The sequence below is a fragment of the Dendronephthya gigantea genome, unplaced genomic scaffold (assembly GCF_004324835.1).
Source record: "Dendronephthya gigantea isolate DGI-Jeju-01 unplaced genomic scaffold, DenGig_1.0 000026F, whole genome shotgun sequence".
Lineage (NCBI taxonomy): Eukaryota > Metazoa > Cnidaria > Anthozoa > Malacalcyonacea > Nephtheidae > Dendronephthya > Dendronephthya gigantea.
Window position 1 is genome coordinate 500,754 of NW_021163036.1, and position 18,756 is coordinate 519,509.

The 18,756-nt window shown below is 37.3% G+C and overlaps 2 protein-coding genes across 2 annotated transcripts; one reads left to right on the forward strand and one right to left on the reverse strand.

Annotated features, from left to right (window-relative positions):
• The first annotated feature begins 673 nt into the window (after positions 1-673).
• LOC114523238 (tectonic-3-like) lies at positions 674-7,100 on the forward strand. Its single transcript, XM_028544104.1, has 14 exons — positions 674-779; positions 1,080-1,194; positions 1,393-1,499; positions 1,665-1,804; positions 2,113-2,215; positions 2,927-3,045; positions 3,153-3,365; positions 4,411-4,530; positions 4,669-4,769; positions 4,933-5,073; positions 5,290-5,443; positions 5,671-5,769; positions 6,490-6,540; positions 6,910-7,100. Exons 1-14 carry the CDS (start codon positions 674-676, stop codon positions 7,072-7,074), a joined length of 1,734 nt encoding a protein of 577 aa, XP_028399905.1. The 3' UTR covers positions 7,075-7,100.
• Positions 7,101-7,616: 516 nt separating this feature from the next.
• On the reverse strand, positions 7,617-9,285 carry LOC114523130. Its single transcript, XM_028543978.1, has 2 exons — positions 9,179-9,285; positions 7,617-8,529 (listed from the first exon to the last, which is right to left on the reverse strand). The coding sequence occupies exon 2, from the start codon at positions 8,510-8,512 to the stop codon at positions 7,637-7,639; it is 876 nt and encodes a 291-aa protein (XP_028399779.1). The 5' UTR covers positions 8,513-8,529; positions 9,179-9,285; the 3' UTR covers positions 7,617-7,636.
• Between the last annotated feature and the right edge of the window lie 9,471 nt (positions 9,286-18,756).

Below are 18,756 nucleotides of genomic sequence, written 5' to 3' on the forward strand. Positions count from 1 at the left end.
TCTAATAATCATGATAATAATCCATATTATCATTCACTTTATAGTATTCTCAATTTTGATTGGTTAATTTACCTGCAGTTAACTGCGTGCAAATAATACTCAGCTGCAAATAATACTCTGAGCATGCGCATTAATGTCAATTTTATAAACAATGGCGACTCGCTTTGCCGAACTGTCCGATAAAACGAACTCAAAATTGAAAATTGAGTGGTGAATGAATTGAAAATTAAGTGGTGAATGATAAAACAATTATTGAACTCGGTTCTCGCAAAATATCGTGATTTGTCGGTGGCTCGCAGATCAATTATTTGCCTCTGCCTTCGGCATCGGCAAATAATTGATCTGCTCGCCACCGACAAATCACGATATTTTGCTCGACCTCGTCCAATAATTGATAATTATTTGTTTTTGATTTTTGATCACATGGCATTAAATAAAAATGTCTAGATAAATTTAACGAACTGTCTAGCCGTGCAAATAGTTTTTTCTATGACTATGGCGATTTGATCTTTTTTGGTGTCATATAAAACAAATAATAAATCATCAATTCATTATTAATCATGATTCATGATTCTACTACAGTTCAGTGGATTCTACTTCTAGGCTGTTGCCAAGGTTACAAAAGTTTGGTATTTGCGACAAAGAGACTGGTTCGGAATTTTTAAAAACAAATATGGCCGTCGTTCGGAGGCAAATTTTAGTCTTAATTCAACTTTTTATAGTGTTTTCAGCCGACGGACAAACAAACCAGAGTCTTACAGATACTGGAAGTAGTTCAGGTGTGTATTGACCGTTTTACTCGGCGATGTTTTGCATTATGGAAAGTTTGAAAACGTTTAAAATTCTTAAAATTAGCATGGCGGTTTGATGAATGAATTGAGGTTTTCCTTTGGGGGATGTCAATCAGTATACTGTGAAGCATTATTTCTGATCTTGCTTAAAAGCAAACACTTATTGCACACAATCAATCAAGCCAAAAAGCCACATAATTCTCCGACCAGTATGAGTCGTGAATATTTGTAAATTGAGTCGACATTGAAATTGAACAAGAAATAAAACACGAGTTTCCCTACTCTCAGGCTGTATTTGTGACCTGGTTGTGAATGGCTGCGATCCAAATTGCTGTTGTGATGCTGACTGCTCTGCTACAGATAAAGAAGCATTTATCGAATGTGCAGAATCCAAGAATGTTATGTATGTAGACTGTAGTACATTTTCTTGATAATAATGCACGTATACACCACAACTTTGTGTACATGATTAATTTCTTTAAATGAATGCTAATGATTTTGATCTCTGACTTGGTTGTCCTCCAGCAAGTTTACTTTTTGCAACCAAATGACAGACATTTTCTCCCAAAATATTAAGATAGTTTGTCAATTTTTCCATTAGTTCTGATGACCGGATTTGTGTTTCGGATCAAATGATTTTCATCAAAAATGTTCCGTTTGCCACAAAGAACACAGGAGATGGATTGTTCTGTATTTATCACAATAACAGTATGTTATCCAATATATTGTTCACCACATGAAGTACTATATTGGTATTTCATGCTAGCTTTGTCTTTTAGGTCCTAATACTGTCAGGGTAGTTGGGGTGAACAGGAAATGGTTCTGTTGAAAAGCAACATTTCTCTACCACAACTGTTTGATTTACTTATTCAGACAAAGACCAAGAACAATATTCCGATGTCAATGTTGTTACAAATAATGAAGATTTTATACAAAGTGTAAATGCCAGAAACTTTTATTCCTATGAGAAGGACAATACTGATGGTGATAGTGTTGTCAATGAGCATTATAAGGTAAAACTGCAGGTTTCAATTTGCTGAAGTGATATTTGCATATATTCTTTACTATGACTACTTACAATGACAGCCAAGACATCTAAAAGCATTAGAAGAATGTTTACGCATGCGTACGATAATATATTGTATGCTGTCTATGGTTTGTAAAAAATAGTTTAGACATGCTCCACCACAATTGCGGTCGTACCTTGGTTGAAATCATTTCAAACAAGGTAATTAGATTCTGCAATAGTTTGCATCTAATGGTTTGCATCTCCTGCTAGGTAATGTGATCTAACTTTAGCTGATGTTCTGATGCTCTTTAGGTTGGGGACAAAATAATTCTTGTGCTCGCAAATCAGGTTAAGGGATATCTAGCACTTCCAACTACATTTGAATCTTCAAGTTGTAATGACAACAACGCTGCAGGTACATTTATACAATTCCATAATTTTTTCATTAGACAATGCCTTGATAAGCATTTTGGGCAACGCACATATAGATCAGTGGAAATTATTGCAGTTGTATGATAAGTACACATATAAATCAGTGAGGATTGTGAGAGATATCTAGTTGCAAGAACTATTAAAGGTTTTGCATTCAGTGTACATATAGATCAGCAGAAATAGCGAAAGCTACATTATGATGAAAAGATTTTGCATTCAGTGCGGTCATAGATCGGTAGTATCTCGCCCTGAATACATATTAAAGCGCCTAGGAACGAGACCGTTAAATAGCTACAGTGGGCAACGTCGAAGATGATTAAAAGGCAATGTTTGTTAGCTAGTTTAACTACAATCATTGACAAAAATGTTGTGACGAGCCGCGCGTTACGCCACAAAATTTATCCATAACCCCCCTTACCCCCCAAGTCAATGTTGCCTGGATGAAAATGCTAGAATATATCGCGGGCAACATGCGCTATAAGGCTTCAACATAACAATTCAACATTGATTTGGGGGAAGGGGGGTTATTTGATCGACAGTACTGTCGGTAAAGTTATTTCATGTAAATTACAAGCATTTTTGTTGAACGTTACAGCGAAATTTGTCAATGATTGTAGTAATAATATAGAAATTCCCTAGATAGATGCCTGTGATGTAATAAGCTATAGGTGAACCTTGTTTCCTCAAATTCCAGGCTACTTTCAGGATGACCTGACTGAATGTGTGAGAAGTTTCTCAAAACTATCTTCGCAGTGTTCTGAAATGACCACATTATCGGCTGCTAGTTACTACAGAAATTTTCAAGTTGCAATGGTATGTCGTGACCCATAATGGTGTTAATTATTCTGACGGTTGTTCAACAAAGCGTTGTGTACGGACTGTTTACCACGTAAGTTTAACATTTTCAATCACATTTCTAGACGCCGAAAGCGATCACTTTGCCGGATCTTAATACAACTTCCAACTCCAGTGCAATACGTGAAATTTACAACACATCGTTGTTTTTCACACCTGAGTTGTCGTCTTTACTGTGCCGTGAAGATACTGGAGTGTTGAATCAATGTGGTTTTACTGTCCCTCCTGTGCCGTTGTACAACGTGACCACAAAATCTTGTGAGAATGTTGTGACAGAGGTAAGCCTGTTCTTGTGTAATTCCTTGGCCTTTGTTGTCTTATGGTATATTAATTGAAGAAAGGAAATTGTATTGTGCATGATAGGGTGTAATGGTGTATATGCATGGTATGCTCCATAGAATATGGTATGGTCCATGGTATAGTTTATGGAATATGGTATGGCGTATGGAAAGTGCATGGAATGGTGTGTGCATGGTAGTAGTTTGGTTGTCTATCATATATATTAATATGATCTGTAACGGCCGCAGCGCAAGCTCTATATGAACGACGACGATTTGCTTACGTCACGACACGTTGTAAAGTTCGAAGACGTAAGCAAATCGTCGTCGTTCATATAGAGCTTGCGCTGCGGCCGTTACAGTAAAATAACAGTCCCGCTTTGTCGAGGCGAACGATGCACAAACCGAGATGTTCGAACAGTTGGTTATGTGCATTCGTTGAGAAAACTTGTAAATAAAAGTTTCGAACAAGTTTTCGTAACCCATCCAGCTGTTCGAACATCTCGGTTTGTGCATCGTTCGCCTCGACAAAGCGGGACTGTTATTTTACTGTAACGGCCGCAGCGCAAGCTCTATATGAACGACGACGATTTGCTTACGTCACGACACGTTGTAAAGTTCGAAGAAACAAAACGCAGGGATATAATTTACAGGCAACAATTTAATAGTCTTGACCAAATAACAATGCTAACTCGAGATTCATTAACGATGTCGATTAAGGTTGTCGAAAGGACGAATTGTCAGAATTGTCGAAAGGGTCGAGATCTCAGAATTGTCGCCTGTAAATTATATCCCTGCGTTTTGTTTCTTCGAACTTTACAACGTGTCGTGACGTAAGCAAATCGTCGTCGTTCATATAGAGCTTGCGCTGCGGCCGTTACATGATCCGTGGTATGGTGCATTGATATGTGTGGTATTGTGATAATTTGTATGATATAGCGTATTGGTATTGTACTGGTAATGGTGTGTCCACCATTGCTCAACAGACAGTAAGCCGGTTCATGTAATTTTGGTTTTCACTCCGTTTTGGCTATTTTCTTTCTAGGTCTCTTACACATTTACTTACTCCAATGAAAGTTCAAACTTGGAGCGGCTAAAAGTCGCATTTGTTCTTGCAAATATTCGGGAAAATTTCGTGCAAAAATTTTCTATCAAATTTCTAAAGGTAATGAATAGAGAGCTAAGAACGGTTTTGATTTCATATAAGTTAAGACTTAAGAGTTAAGTGTGGTTGAGAGCTTTATACAACCGGCCTGCTAACCACGATGGTTTGGTGTAATGCTGTATTTTGTTTCGTTTTAAGGAAGGAAAACAAGAGACCTTTAGAAAGTCTGGAAATCCTGGTTATTTGGTGGATCAGCCAGTAATGGCGGGCCTTCTCCAAACGCAGTCCGCAACTGATAAGTATGTCCCATCTGTGAGGCAGTATTTTGTATATTTTACTAAATTTACGATGTTCTTTTTCCAGCCAACTGATTAATTTCCTTTTTTCAAATTTGTATCTAATATGCACTCGACCTATTGCATAAATTTGTTGTATTGCTCGTTTTTAATTAACCACACCCAGGAAGGCAATTATTCTGAGCACAAACTCCAAAGAATGGCTGACACTTCCAAAGGCATCGCTTGATGGGTCTTGTAGCTACGGAGTTAACGATAGATTATCAGTGACGTTTAATATGAACGTTAGATCTGGTTGCCTCATAAGGTGAGCGTGGTGGTTTAATGTTCATCCAATCAAGATGTGTCCCACTTTGATATTTTACTCCGTCCAATGACAGGTCATTTATCCTTATCCATGAAAGGTAGCCAGAGTGATGCCAGCCAATTATTGTTCAGTGTACTGTTTTCAACTATTTAAGGCTCGACCAATCCCGTTCGCGCGTTTATTTGGTTTAACCAATCATATTCAACTTTGATTTAGGCTCAACCAATCGTCGGACTGTTCCTACCTTCAGGACATCGTCTACCAAGCGCTACTTGGCATCAATCCTCCAGACTATGTTGCCACTTTTGGAAATTCAGATGTCAAGATTGTGGCTGACTGGGTGAAAATTATCAATAAGCCCACGAATTCGGTAAGAGAAGATCGCGTATTTTACAAAATGTAGAGAGAGCCTATATAGGAATTAGGTAATGATATAGCGTATTTTGACTGAGGATGTTTAGACTAAAGTAACTTTGTAATTTGGTGGATAGTTGTAAACTGTTCTTCCTCGATGTTCACTAAGGATAATCTTAAACTAACTTCATTATTTCGACACATGTAATATTTGGCTGGAGCATTTTTTCTTGCCATTTTCAGCCCAGTGGCGGTGATGGTGTGTGCTCGGGTATGGTACTTGGCATGCATATTGAAATTTTGTTTGCAAACGTTGGTTATTTGGCCAACCCTCAAGCTAAGGTATGCAGCATGATTTGTTGTTCCTTATTATATAACTTGTCGTCCTTTATTATATAATTTATCGTCCTTTATTATATAACTTGTCGTCCCTTATTATATAACTTGTCATCCCTTATTATATAACTTGTCCTCCCTTATTTGTTGTCCCTTATTGTATAACTTGTCGTCCCTTATTATATAACTTGTTGTCCCTTATTATATAACTTGTTGTTCCTTTTTATATAACTTGTCGTCCCTTATTATATAACTTGTTGTCCCCTATTATATAACTTGTCGTCCCTTACTATATAACTTGTCGTCCCTTATTATATAACTTGTCGTCCCTTATTATATAACTTGTCGTCCCTTATTATATAACTTGTCGTCCCTTATTATATAACTTGTCGTCCCTTATTATATAACTTGTCGTCCCTTATTATATAACCTGCTGTCCCTTATTATATAAATTGTCGTCCCTTATTATATAACTTGTCGTCCCTTATTATATAATTTGTCGTCCCTTATTATATAACTTGTCGTCCCTTATTATATAACTTGTCGTCCCTTATTATATAACTTGTCATCCCTTACCATAACTCGTTGTCATCACTACAAACCTGTAACCCCCCACTATAGCTTGTTGTCCCTCACTATCGCTAGCTGTCTCTTGATTCTTATATCGGTATACGAAGTCCCTATTTTTTAAATGTACTAGATAAGATATGTGTCATGTCTTAACAGATTGTCGGTGTCCGTTTCAAGTATGAACCCGCTCAAACAATAACATACCAGGTGCGTGCGCCCCTTGACCATTAATTAAAGAAGATTTTTCACCAACCATATTTTCTTATTCTAAAATCCACAAGTTCTGATTTGCCTCACATGTAAAACGCTATCAGTCGTAAACTGTCCTGCACATCTGCTTAGAAAGAAATCTTGTACAAAATTTAACGCCTCTTTCAAATTGTTACATCAACTGCAAGAACATTTTTGACCTGGGCCTGGTCAAGCAGTCGAGGAACCCATTTGGCTTCTTGTTTGTTTGAAGAAGCGCTCACGATGTCACCTTTTCCTTGGCGTGTAACTACTTTTTATTCGCACAAGTTCTTAAAAATTATTTTGAAGGTTTTTGTGTGGATTTATCGATGTTTTTCCTTATAGTGTACTGGTCAATTCTGCTCAGGCGGTGGTTCGTCCAGTAACTCTATTGAGGTCGTCTCATCCGCGTCATTCATCGACGTGTCGAAGCCGCCAATATCTGATCAAAAATCTCTACCGGAATTTCAGTCCAAAGCACCTTCGGATTTCTTTCATCCGTTTCTCTGATGTGAAGTTGGAATCACGTGAGTTGCATGCGAAAGCCGATTCACTATGTGGTTGTGCATTTTGTTTTCGGTAAATTCGATTGGATAACGTACAGGTGTTGACGTGAAAATTATTCAACGTCCATCATGGATTCTACGAAACCGATTGACGTGACGTATGGATTAGCTTTCCCGTCACGTGATGAGTTGGTGAGAGAGCAAGCTACCCGTTTCGTGGCATTCTGCTCTTTGAGTTAGAGAAAACACGGCGCACGTAGTAACTTATCACGTGGACCAGATCGCTAACCGCGTGAAGGACTTGTTCTTAGCTCCCTTCAGTTCTTAATAAAGGAGTAAGGAATGTACAGTGAAATATATTGACACAAAGCGCTATCTAAACACATGATCTGTGGGTAGAAAGTTAGGTGTATAATAAAAGTTTAAGGTTCCGCGACACACCATTTTTCTTACATAGTTCTAACATTACATTAAACAGCTGACGCATGTTAAAATATCTAAAAGTCCTCTACTTTTCTTGAGCTGTTGTCGGTTCAACAGGGGTATTAAATGTGTTCAAAGTTGCTTCACTTCGCCTTGCTGTGATCGGCATTTGCAATGAAGATGGTCAGAGCAATTTGCATCAAGTCATAAATGACCAGAATCGTCCCCAGGCCAACTGGTATTTGAGAGGAGAAACACAGCGCAAGGAATACTGGGATATTGCAGGCCAGACGATGGAACACTGAAACAATTGGGTACGAATCATTTTGTGAGCCCGCGGCGAATACTTGAAAGAAGGCAATGATGCTGCGAATAACAAAAAAGGCGCGAAACAAGCCTTCTGCGTGACGTCCCACGACAGCACTTGGCGCAATACCGCTGGCCAGTAGGATCGAGGGAGCTACGAAATCCAAAGCGGCTTGGGCATAGCCGAGAAGCAGAAAGCTCTGGTACTGAGGTGGTCTTTGCGAAAACGGGTTTATTGTGGACCAAAGGTCTTGAAAGAATTTGGACAAAGATGCGTCGGTGTTCTCTCGCGACCATATCACGTAGATTATTACAGCAAGTGTGCTATCCAAGGCGCTCATCATGCCTGCAAATCGGGCGTTGAGTATTCCTTCAGTGTAGAACTTCAAGGCGTATACATTGACTAGCACGAGGCGGTTAAAAACAGTCCCAAGGATCGGTCCTGCGTTTGGCTCTTGACTGCCTTTATTCCTTGCTAAAACAATCATACACAATCCTATGTCGAACAGGCCCAATGCAACGAGAATGAAAAATCCTCTTCCTCCGGCGCCAAAATCCAATCGCAGCACGATGTTCCAGAGGTCTGGTGCGAGCGCCATTATCAGCCCCGTGATCATGTACGCCACGAGGGCAGAAAGGTATGTGAAGCGTTGCGTACAAGTCAGCGGCAACTCAAGTGGGATAGACAACATCTTTTTCAGGAGATGCATCATTGCATGAAGTTGAATGTCTAAAGTAGGGGTTGTACATACAATTTTGAATCTATTTATTTTTGAAATTATATTTAGTCCTAATTACTGTGATTTGACTGGTTTGTCAGATGAATTCAATAGAATATAGCTTCATACACATTAAAGGTTGCAAAGCTAAGGTTATTATGTATTTAAGTGTTGCAAACAAATGAAATATTTGATATTTCGATCAAACAATAGCGCAGCTTGTAACAAGTCTTGTGGAAGATATATCATATATACGTCCCCTTTAGCCCTATCGTCCCTATCAGTTGAACAGATTCAGTTCACAAATGCGCTGCTGACCCTCGCAGTTCTATATACAAGGTTATTGTTGACGTCCTTCCTAAAATCAACTAGGAAGCATTTGAGCGGTTGCAAGTCCTGACTATTGGTGGCCCAGCAGTGCTTACTCTCGTAGTTACGTGACCATCCACGAAGACTACACTGCTTCTGCATGATTAGGTCAAACATGTTTATATAATTTCTATTTGAATGTTTATTTTCATCAACAAACTTCGCCTCTGCTATCAATATTAAACCGTATGAGAGTTCTTATAAATCCTTGTCAAGGTTGTAGCTTGGTCAACACTTTAGTCCTATTATAATTGCAAGTTAGCTGCAAATCATAGACAAGTATTGACTCACCTTGAGCACGTTGTAATCTTTACAAAGGTAAACGTTGCACTAAATATCGTTGTCTTTATTAAATACGTTGTCTTTATTATAAGTCCGACGACGTCTCACTCAGTCTCAGTTCAATAAACACGGCGATAGTGCATCTTTTTTTTTATAAATATTTTCGCTTTTTTTTCTTCCTCTGAAATCTGATTGGCTGCAGATGTAACCCAATAATGGCAAAACATCGTCATCTTCCGTCTACGCGTGTTCATGGTAGAAAACACGGGTAATGGATAACCGGATAGCGGGATAACCGGATAAAAATAACAGGAAGTTCAATTTCTATAACTAGAATATCTATTTACATTTTTGAATCTAGATGTCTTTCAGTTTTTGTAGAAGTCTTCAATGCATTTATGTTCGTTTTCAATTTGAGTTTCAGATGCCAGTGGGTTTCCAAACAATGTTTATCAATTACCCCCTGGTATACACTAATTGCTGCCACGCACCAGCGTGGCAGCACACTATTCTTAACGTACTCGGCCCATTCTTACGCGCGACCTATATATTGTCGAAATCTCGATTTGTGTCCGTTAACATTTCGGGGGGGGGTTTTTACGGAACGTGGGGGAGCGACTGTCCAAGCAAGATTTTGTGCCCGTATGTTTCATTCCATGTATGTGCTTATTCCAAGTTGGAAGTCTGAATAGTAGAAAATATTTAAGAAACTGATTGAAAATAAAGTGAAAAAAACGATATGGCCAATTTACATATTGCTGGTAATTTTCATCAAGGCAGTGAACATTTTAGTGTTCAATCTAGAGGTAAGCAATGTGCTTTTATGAGTTTATCGGCAGTTTTAACAGCCGAAAATATCCCAATTTTAGATTGGTCTATAATAACTTTAAATAATGTCTTATTGCAAGGTGACAAAATGTATTTAAAAGCTCTGAATAGTGGCTTAATTGTTCTAGACCCAGGTATCGAATTTTTGTCTGTTGATAACTTACCAAAAGTTGTTAGTGTTTCATGTTGTGGGAGCATGTTTTCGTATGAAATCGAACTGCCCATGGTGGTAGCAGAAGATATTAATTTACCCATTGTGGTGGAGCCATTTGAGGCACACAATAACAATCAACTACCTATGAGGGTAGAACACAATAAACTACCCATGGTGGTAGAAAACACTAAGCTACCCGTGGTGGTAGAACACAATAAACTACCCATTGTGGTAGAAAACACTGACCTACCCATGGTGGTAGAAAAAAATGAACTACCCATTGTGGTAGAAAACACTGATCTACCCGTGGTGGTAGAATCTATGGATAAAAACCTTATTTGGTTTATAAATTATGAACAGGAGCTTCAGGGTCTTGTAATAACTGACAATGTTGAGTCTCACTACTATACTATTCATTCAGCACTTTTGAATACATTCATGGGTCATAGTTCTGCTATTTTCATATTAGAAGGCTATATGATGGCAATAATAAAACAATCAAATTTTTTCTATATATTTGATTCTCATGCCAGAGACAGAAATGGCATGCCCGATCCTAATGGCACTGCAGTTGTCATAAAGTTTGCTAATGTTCTAGATTTGGAACAATTTTTGTATTCTCTTTCGACAAAACTACATGTCAATTTATTTGAAATAGTACCTGTGTATGTAACAAAAACTAATGTAAGCCCAAGCAATGCTGATGATTGTAGAAAAAGAAAACAGTCAAAAGAAATCAGGCTCAAAAAAGTGAGTGAGTCTATAAAAAGAAGGCGGTCAGAGGAAACTGACAGTGCTAAACAGATCAGACTTGAGAAGGAGAGACAATCTAAAAAACAAAAGCGTGCAAAAAAAGTGTCACAGCCTGCACATGAAATTAATCAACAAGATTATTTAAATATGTTTGACGCCACAAAGAATGGTGGTATTGAAGAGCAGTTGTGGGCTAAATCTAATCTGAGCAAGTTTCATAAGTCTCTGCAATATACTGTCAGTCAATGTACAATTTGTCAGGAGGCATGGCCCCTGAAATCTAAACCAAGGTCACCTTATGTGTGTTCAAGATGCTCCAGAGATAAAAAGTATCCTAGAAAATTTTCATCTGAAAATTCCATGATACCTTCATCTGTCCCAGATGAACTGAGAGACTTGACTCAAGTTGAGGAAATGTTAATTGCTCGTGCTTTGCCAATCATGAGAGTGTATATCAAACCTGGTGGTCAACGAGGGTATTCAGGGCATTGTATTAACTTGCCTCAAAATGTCACAGAACTTGCAAAATCTTTGCCAAGATATCCTAAGGATTTGGCAGTAATTATTGTCAAAGTTAAAGGAAAGGACAACACATTTAAAGATGTCAGAGTAAGAAAACAAAAAGTCTACAATGCTTTAGTTTGGCTAAAGAATAATAATCTACATTATTCTGAAATATTAATTAATGATCATGCATTGCATTCATTGCCTGAAAATGGTGTACCACCAGAGCTTATGACTGTTGAGACTAATGATGATATTGTCTCAGATGAGGAATTTTCTCTAGATATGGGTCCCCCAACTGATAATCCTTCTGAGGATATTGTTTACAATGAGTCGACAGAGATGAGTAGTTTTTTACCTGTTGGTGAACAACAACAACAGGAAATTGAAGCTGTTAGAAATAAGCTCTGTGAAAATGAGCCAATGTCCTGGCCTACAGTTGAAAATGAACCAATAAATGAGTATCAGGTGTCTCATTTAGCTACAATGGCTTTCCCAACATTATTTCCCGATGGAAAAGGTGATTGTACAAATCAAGAACTTTTGAGAGATGTTTCTTTTCAGGAACGAGTAAAGCACCTTTTAAAGTTTGCTGAAATTATTGATGGTAAATGGGTATACCGTTTTGCAAACCATCCCAGATTTTCATATTGGGTTTTCAATATGATTCAAAGAAAACGAATATTGCAGCAAAGTGGAATATTCCTAAAACAAAATCCAGGTGAAGCACATCTCACCATAGACGAATTGCGCGAAATGGCTGCCAGTAACAGTGCTAATGTTTTCATGTCTAAAGTTTCTAGATATGTTGGAAATATTGTGGGTACAAATGCTTACTGGAACAGAGTTCGAGAGGAACTTAAAGCCATAATTACAAATGTTGGAGCACCAACATTATTTTTTACTTTTTCCTCTGCAGATATGCATTGGCCTGAGTTGCATGCATTATTTAGTGCTAATGGTGACTGTGGAAATTCTAATATACCTGGTGAATTAAGGCGGCAAAATGTCATTAACAATCCTCATCTTGTGGATTGGTTTTTCACACAGAGATTAGAAAGCTTTGTTAAACACTGGCTTTATGAGACACTTGGTGCAAAGTGGCACTGGTTCAGATACGAGTATCAAGGTAGAGGTAGTATCCATTGTCATGGTACTGCTAAATTAAACAATGACCCAGGTTTGTGTCAATTAACAGACTGCTTTGAAAGGTTTCTTAGCAGAAAAATTTAAAGATGAAAATGATTGCTTTGACACAACAGAACTAGACCAGGATATTGAAGCTGGTCAGAAAGCTGCTGAGACAGTATGTCAGTATGTTGATTGGTTGTTATCAACTGTTAATCCAAATCCACCAGATGCAGACATGTGGATAAGACCTGAGGTTCATCCATGTCAACGACCTCATAAAGACATCCCTGAACATGAAAAACAGTCAGATTATGTAGATCTTTTAAACATGGTTCAAAGACACACTCGTTGTAGTACAAGTTATTGTCTTAGAAAAAAGTCAAATGAAACAGATTTGAAATGTCGATTTCATTTTCCCTATGAGCATTGTGCAAGGACAAAGCTAGAATTTGAAAAAATTCACACTAAAGATAATGATAATCATTATAGAGTTAAAGTCGTTACTCAACGAAATGATGCCAGGTTAAATAATCATCAACAACTTCAACTCCAAGGATGGAGAGCCAATTGCGATATTCAAGTTGTCATTGATCACTATGCTTGTGTTGAGTATCTGACAAAATATGCTGCTAAGGGTGAACCAAGATCGCCTTATTAAACCAAGCATTCGATTCTGTTGTTCAAAATGTAGATATTAATAGCGAGGCTCGTCGAGCTATTAAAAAAATAGTTATGAAGACTCTCGGTGAAAGGGATTATGCAGCGCAAGAGACAATGCATCATTTATTGTCATTAAAACTTCATAGCTCATCATTTAATGTGATTCCAATAAGTTTAAATGGTTCACGTAAAGTGCGTGAAAATGTTGAAGAAGGTGAATCATGCACTAATCATTCACTTCTTGACGTATATGCTAATCGTCATGAATATGATAGTTCACAAGATGTAATGAACATGAACTTCGTCCAATTTGCTACGACGTACAAAGTTGTAAACAATCAACTGGCAAAATTGCCAGAGAATGTTATACCACGAATATTTCCTACATATTCTCCAAATCCAAAAGGTCAAAATTTTGGTCTTTATTGCAAATACCAACTCTTGAGGTATAAACCTTGGAGAAGATCTCAGAATAACACATGGGGTGATCAAGAGGACCCTACTGACGAGACTTTTATCAACGCTTGGCAAGAATTCTTGCAAACACCATATGGACAACAGAATGTCCCTGATTGGTTTGACAAGTTACAAGCTGTTATTCAAAGTGAAGAATCAGAAGCTGAATCTTTTGAACAACCAGAAACAACTCGAGAGGAGTGGATGATTATATCAGATCTTCATACACCGTTTGACACAACACAAGAAACGCCAGAGTCTGAGTATGACTGGCACATTGACAGAGGTAATTACTCTGAACAAAAAATCCATGAAATGCCTTCATGGTTAAAAACAAACAAGGAAGAATTTACTATGGATGAGCAATATGATGATGTTGATATTGACACTTTTAGTGAAATGCAAAAACTTGCTTACGACATTGTCAAATGTCATTTTAATGATTCATCATCAGATAAAGAGTCATTGTGTTTGATTATAAATGGCGTAGCAGGAACTGGTAAGAGTTATCTTATCAATGGAATTCGAAATTTGTTAAAAAACAAGTGCGCTATTACTGCTACAACTGGGAAAGCAGCGTATAATATACGAGGAATAACTGTTCATTCCTTATTGAAGTTACCTGTAGGATCACGAGGTAAAAAAGATCTAACTGGGCAAAGCTTGTGTCGATTGCAGGAGAATTTGACTGATATTGATTACATCATCATTGATGAGTATTCTATGCTTGGCCAAGTTACTTTTGGTTGGATAGACAAACGTTGCAAACAAGCAACTGGTTGTTACGACAGAGTATTTGGAGGAAACTCGTTAATTTTAACTGGCGATCCAGGTCAGTTACCACCAGTGGCAGATAAACCTCTTTATCATGCCAAACCATCAAGCGCTGTTGGTGAACAAGGTTTTCAAGCATATCAAATGTTTGACAAAGTTGTTAAACTCACAGTAAATCAACGAGTACAAGGTATGACATCTGAACAAATCCGTTTCAGAGAGTTATTGTTACGACTTCGCAAAGGCGAATCAACAATTGATGATTGGAAATTACTTCTTACCCGTCAACCATCGAAAGTCGCAAATATACAAGAATTTGAAGATGCTACTAGACTTTTTTATAGCAATGAACAAGTTGCCAACTACAATCATGAGCAACTGTTAAGACTTATGCATCCAATTGCCCGTATCAATGCTCGTCATTCATCAGAAATGGCAAAAAAGATTTCATCTGAAGACATGTCAGGATTGGAACCAGTTATTTTTCTGGCGAAAGGTGCCAGAGTCATGCTAACTATGAATTTGTGGTCATGTGTTGGGCTGTGTAATGGAGCTACGGGAACAGTTGTTGATCTTATTTTCCAGAACAACCATCAACCACCTGACTTGCCTATTGCGGTCGTTATTGATTTTGAAAACTATAGAGGTCCTGTTTTTAACCCGACCAAGTCATGTTGTGTTCCAATATGTCCAATCACAGTTTCGTCACAGTCTGAGACCGGTTTTCATGAGCGGCAACAGCTGCCTCTAAGACTCGCCTGGGCTCTAACAATACACAAGAGCCAAGGACTAACTCTTCCAAAAGCTTGGATAGATATCGGCAAATCTGAAAGAACTGCTGGAGTCTCATACGTTGCCATAAGCAGAGTGAAGTCGCTTTCATCCTGTGTCATTGAACCCATGACGTATGAACGATTAACAAGCTTGAAATCATCAGCTAATTTACGTTACAGGCTTGAAGAAGAAAACCGCCTAGATCGTGCAGCACAGACTACTTATAGCAACACATTTTAGATCGACAAGCTACGGAGTTTGCAATTAGACGTGGGATTCTCTTATAAATCCCATTAAGCTTAATTCTATATTTACATTATTTTTTACCTTAAATAAATTGCAAATTATTTGATAAATACGTATCACACTCTCATTGCATGTATGTATTATAATAAGATCATCAACTTGTTATATGGTAAGTTTATTTTTATTTTCTTTACGTTTCTATCTCTACTTTATCTTAATGGTATCCCAATGGGCTGTTGTAGCGTATTCTAAAACATTCTCTCGTTCTGTATGTAGATTACTACTTCTGGTTAAAGATATGAAACAGCAACTATATTAGCAAACCGACCAAGGCGTAACTGGGCCCTAATCATTACCACGAATATTAACCTCATGAAGGAATTGGAAAAACAGTCAATAATGAAAACAACATACATCTGCCAAACAACTATGATGTTGCACTAATCTTATTGGAACAAAAAGAAACGTGATTTTGCCTGGTATAGTAGTCGTGAATCTGTAAAAGAACAGGCTGGAGTCTCCGAACAGGCTATGTACACATCTAAATCAAATTCATCAAGCCTCGTGGTTTAGTTCCAAAAACGTCATTTAACTTGTTTCTGAAATTGATCTGCCACGGAAGCATTCCTCCTCATTCTCAAGCACCTAGCGGAGGTATTTATCGAAGAGACTTTCAGTATTCAATACAACAATTGCCAATTTCCAGAAGAGATTCATCAAGTAAATGAAGTCATGAAAAACGAGTATATATTAGGATCAGTTTATGGCGATACATTTTAGTAATACACTAAAGGTGAACTTGAAGAGAAATGTATAAATTGATGTATAGATTATTGTCTTGTGGTGTGTGTGTGTGTGATTTGTAATGCTATACTGAGAAATTGTTTTAATATGTAGTATCGTGTAAAAACCGAATTCAATAATTGTCAAAAGGATTATACCGACACATTTCAGTAATACACTAAATGTGAACAATCGTGAATTGAACTTCTGACAAAGTACATACATACAGTGTTATTTGTGAGATAAATTGATGTACTTTTAAATAATTAGTGTCTTGTATTGTGTGTGATTTGTAATTCTGCTGTAAAATTGTTTAAATATGTAATATAAATATATAACGTGAAAACTGTATTAAATAACTGTCAAAAATTTGTTGTGTTATATATAATATATATAGGTAATTAGGTATATATAGGTGAATGGTTTGACCATTGCCATGGTTTACCGCATTCAATACGTCATATTAGACGTCATACCACATCTACCAATGAGCTTGCCTGATATTAATAAGATAAAATGTTGTGCGGCGTGGTCGATTATAATTTATAAAACTCAAAAAAATGGCTGATGGACGAGAAGATGTTTCAAGTTCCCAGTCCAAACAAGGTATCGAATACTTGATAAAATAGGTAACAAATAGTAGAAATAACGTTAACGTTCCTTTTAGGCCAGTAAGAGATAATATGTTAAAATGTCATGACAAAGTCCAGAAAAGCTTTCAAGTTTTATGGATTGAATATGATCTCTACTTCATATTAAAATATATTTTCCACTGGTGTTGTTTTTTAGAACCTTCCGAAATCACATGCTATATACATTCCGTGTCGCCCATAAAAAAAATCGGTACTTCCACATATTTTAACTGCTCCCTCCAAACGGAATCCGAGATGATCAACAGCGTCTGTTTCAGTCCAGAGAAAAACGAAAGTTTAGCTGCCTTTTCGAAACAGAAGTCTCCCGTAAAGATCAAAAGATTTTCCATCAACAGAAAATACGGCAGAGATGATATAGTGATAAATAAAAATACAGCAATAGTACCCACAACAGCCTCCTTTACCCCTTCGCCAGCTGAGAAAGACGATGCCATCACATTACATTGCTTAAAGCAATTGCGTCCTGAGCAATTGGTGTGCATTAAGGGCAAAGTCGTCAAGTTGTCGTCCACAAAAATGGTCGTACTACAAGGATCTAATGTCAAAAAGCAAGAGGGGTACATTGCGGATCCCACCGGCTATAGCAAGATAATTTTCTGGGGCAGTCACACTAATAGCACTGAAGAAAATTCAACCTACGTTTTCAACAAAGTTCGAGTAAAAGTTTACCAAAACCAAACCTACTTAAACACCCCGAAACAGGAAGATGAATGTGTCATCACATCATGTGATCCATTTCCACAACCTGTCCATCCAATTGAAGATCAGGAAACCACAAGACAAGCAGTTGGTAGTTTCGAGGGAGTGTTCTCCATTAGCAAGTACAAGTCCTGTTGTATGTGTTCCAAAAAGGTGGTTGAAAAACCAAACATATCTTACTGTGAACACTGCAAGTTATCCCAGAAAACTAGTAAATGTGTTACTAATTGGATTCTTAAAGTATATTTTGAATCCTCTAATCAACCAAAAGAAAAGTTGCGTTTAGTTATCTACAATGATGTTGCAACCAAATTGTTTAGCCTTTGCAACCTAGAAGCTGAACCATCAAGTGATGAAGTAATGCATAGTGTATTGCAGATGTCAGAGGTCAAAGTATTTTTTGACATACAAAGCAAAAAGCTAATTGACATTGAACTTTTAAAAGTTTAAAAGTACATTTGGTTCACTCTTCAAAACATTTATATTGTTGTACCGTACAGTTATAAACAGTACAGTAATAAACAGTGCAGAATAGTACAGTGATAAGATTTTAAAAAACACTTAGGGGCTGTTTACATGAGCCCAGTTACCCAAGATTCAACGAAGCGTGAGAGGACTTTGAGGTATTGAAATAAGTCTTTAAGACACCAAACAAGCACATGCTATTGTTGTGATCATTATTGTTGTGGTTATTGTTGTGGTCGTACGACTGCCAGGATCATGTTATCTGCTCATTTCAATACCTCAAAATCATCTCACGCTTCGTTGAATCTTGAGTACCCAGCCCCTTAGTCAGATGTCAACAGATTTTTTGACATAGAAATTGATTGATATTCAACTTTTTACTCACTGATCAAAACATTTGTATTATGATTACTATCCACTTTATTATTGTTTATACTTATAAAAAGGTTTTATGTTAATATGAAAAATGATAAATATTTAATAAAAAAAACATTGCCAATAAAAATCTTTGTGTTAGAGTTTACTTTAAGCATGTTAATAACAAAGCCACACTGCGCATCCCCCTGGAAAAAATTGCACCTCAGAAAAGTAAATGGTCAGGGATAAGGTAATTCAAAAAATACACTGACGTTGTCAAAGATAAGAATTGGGAATTGAGGTTGAATTAGTGATTATAGAATATCAATAGAGATATGAAAAAATATTTA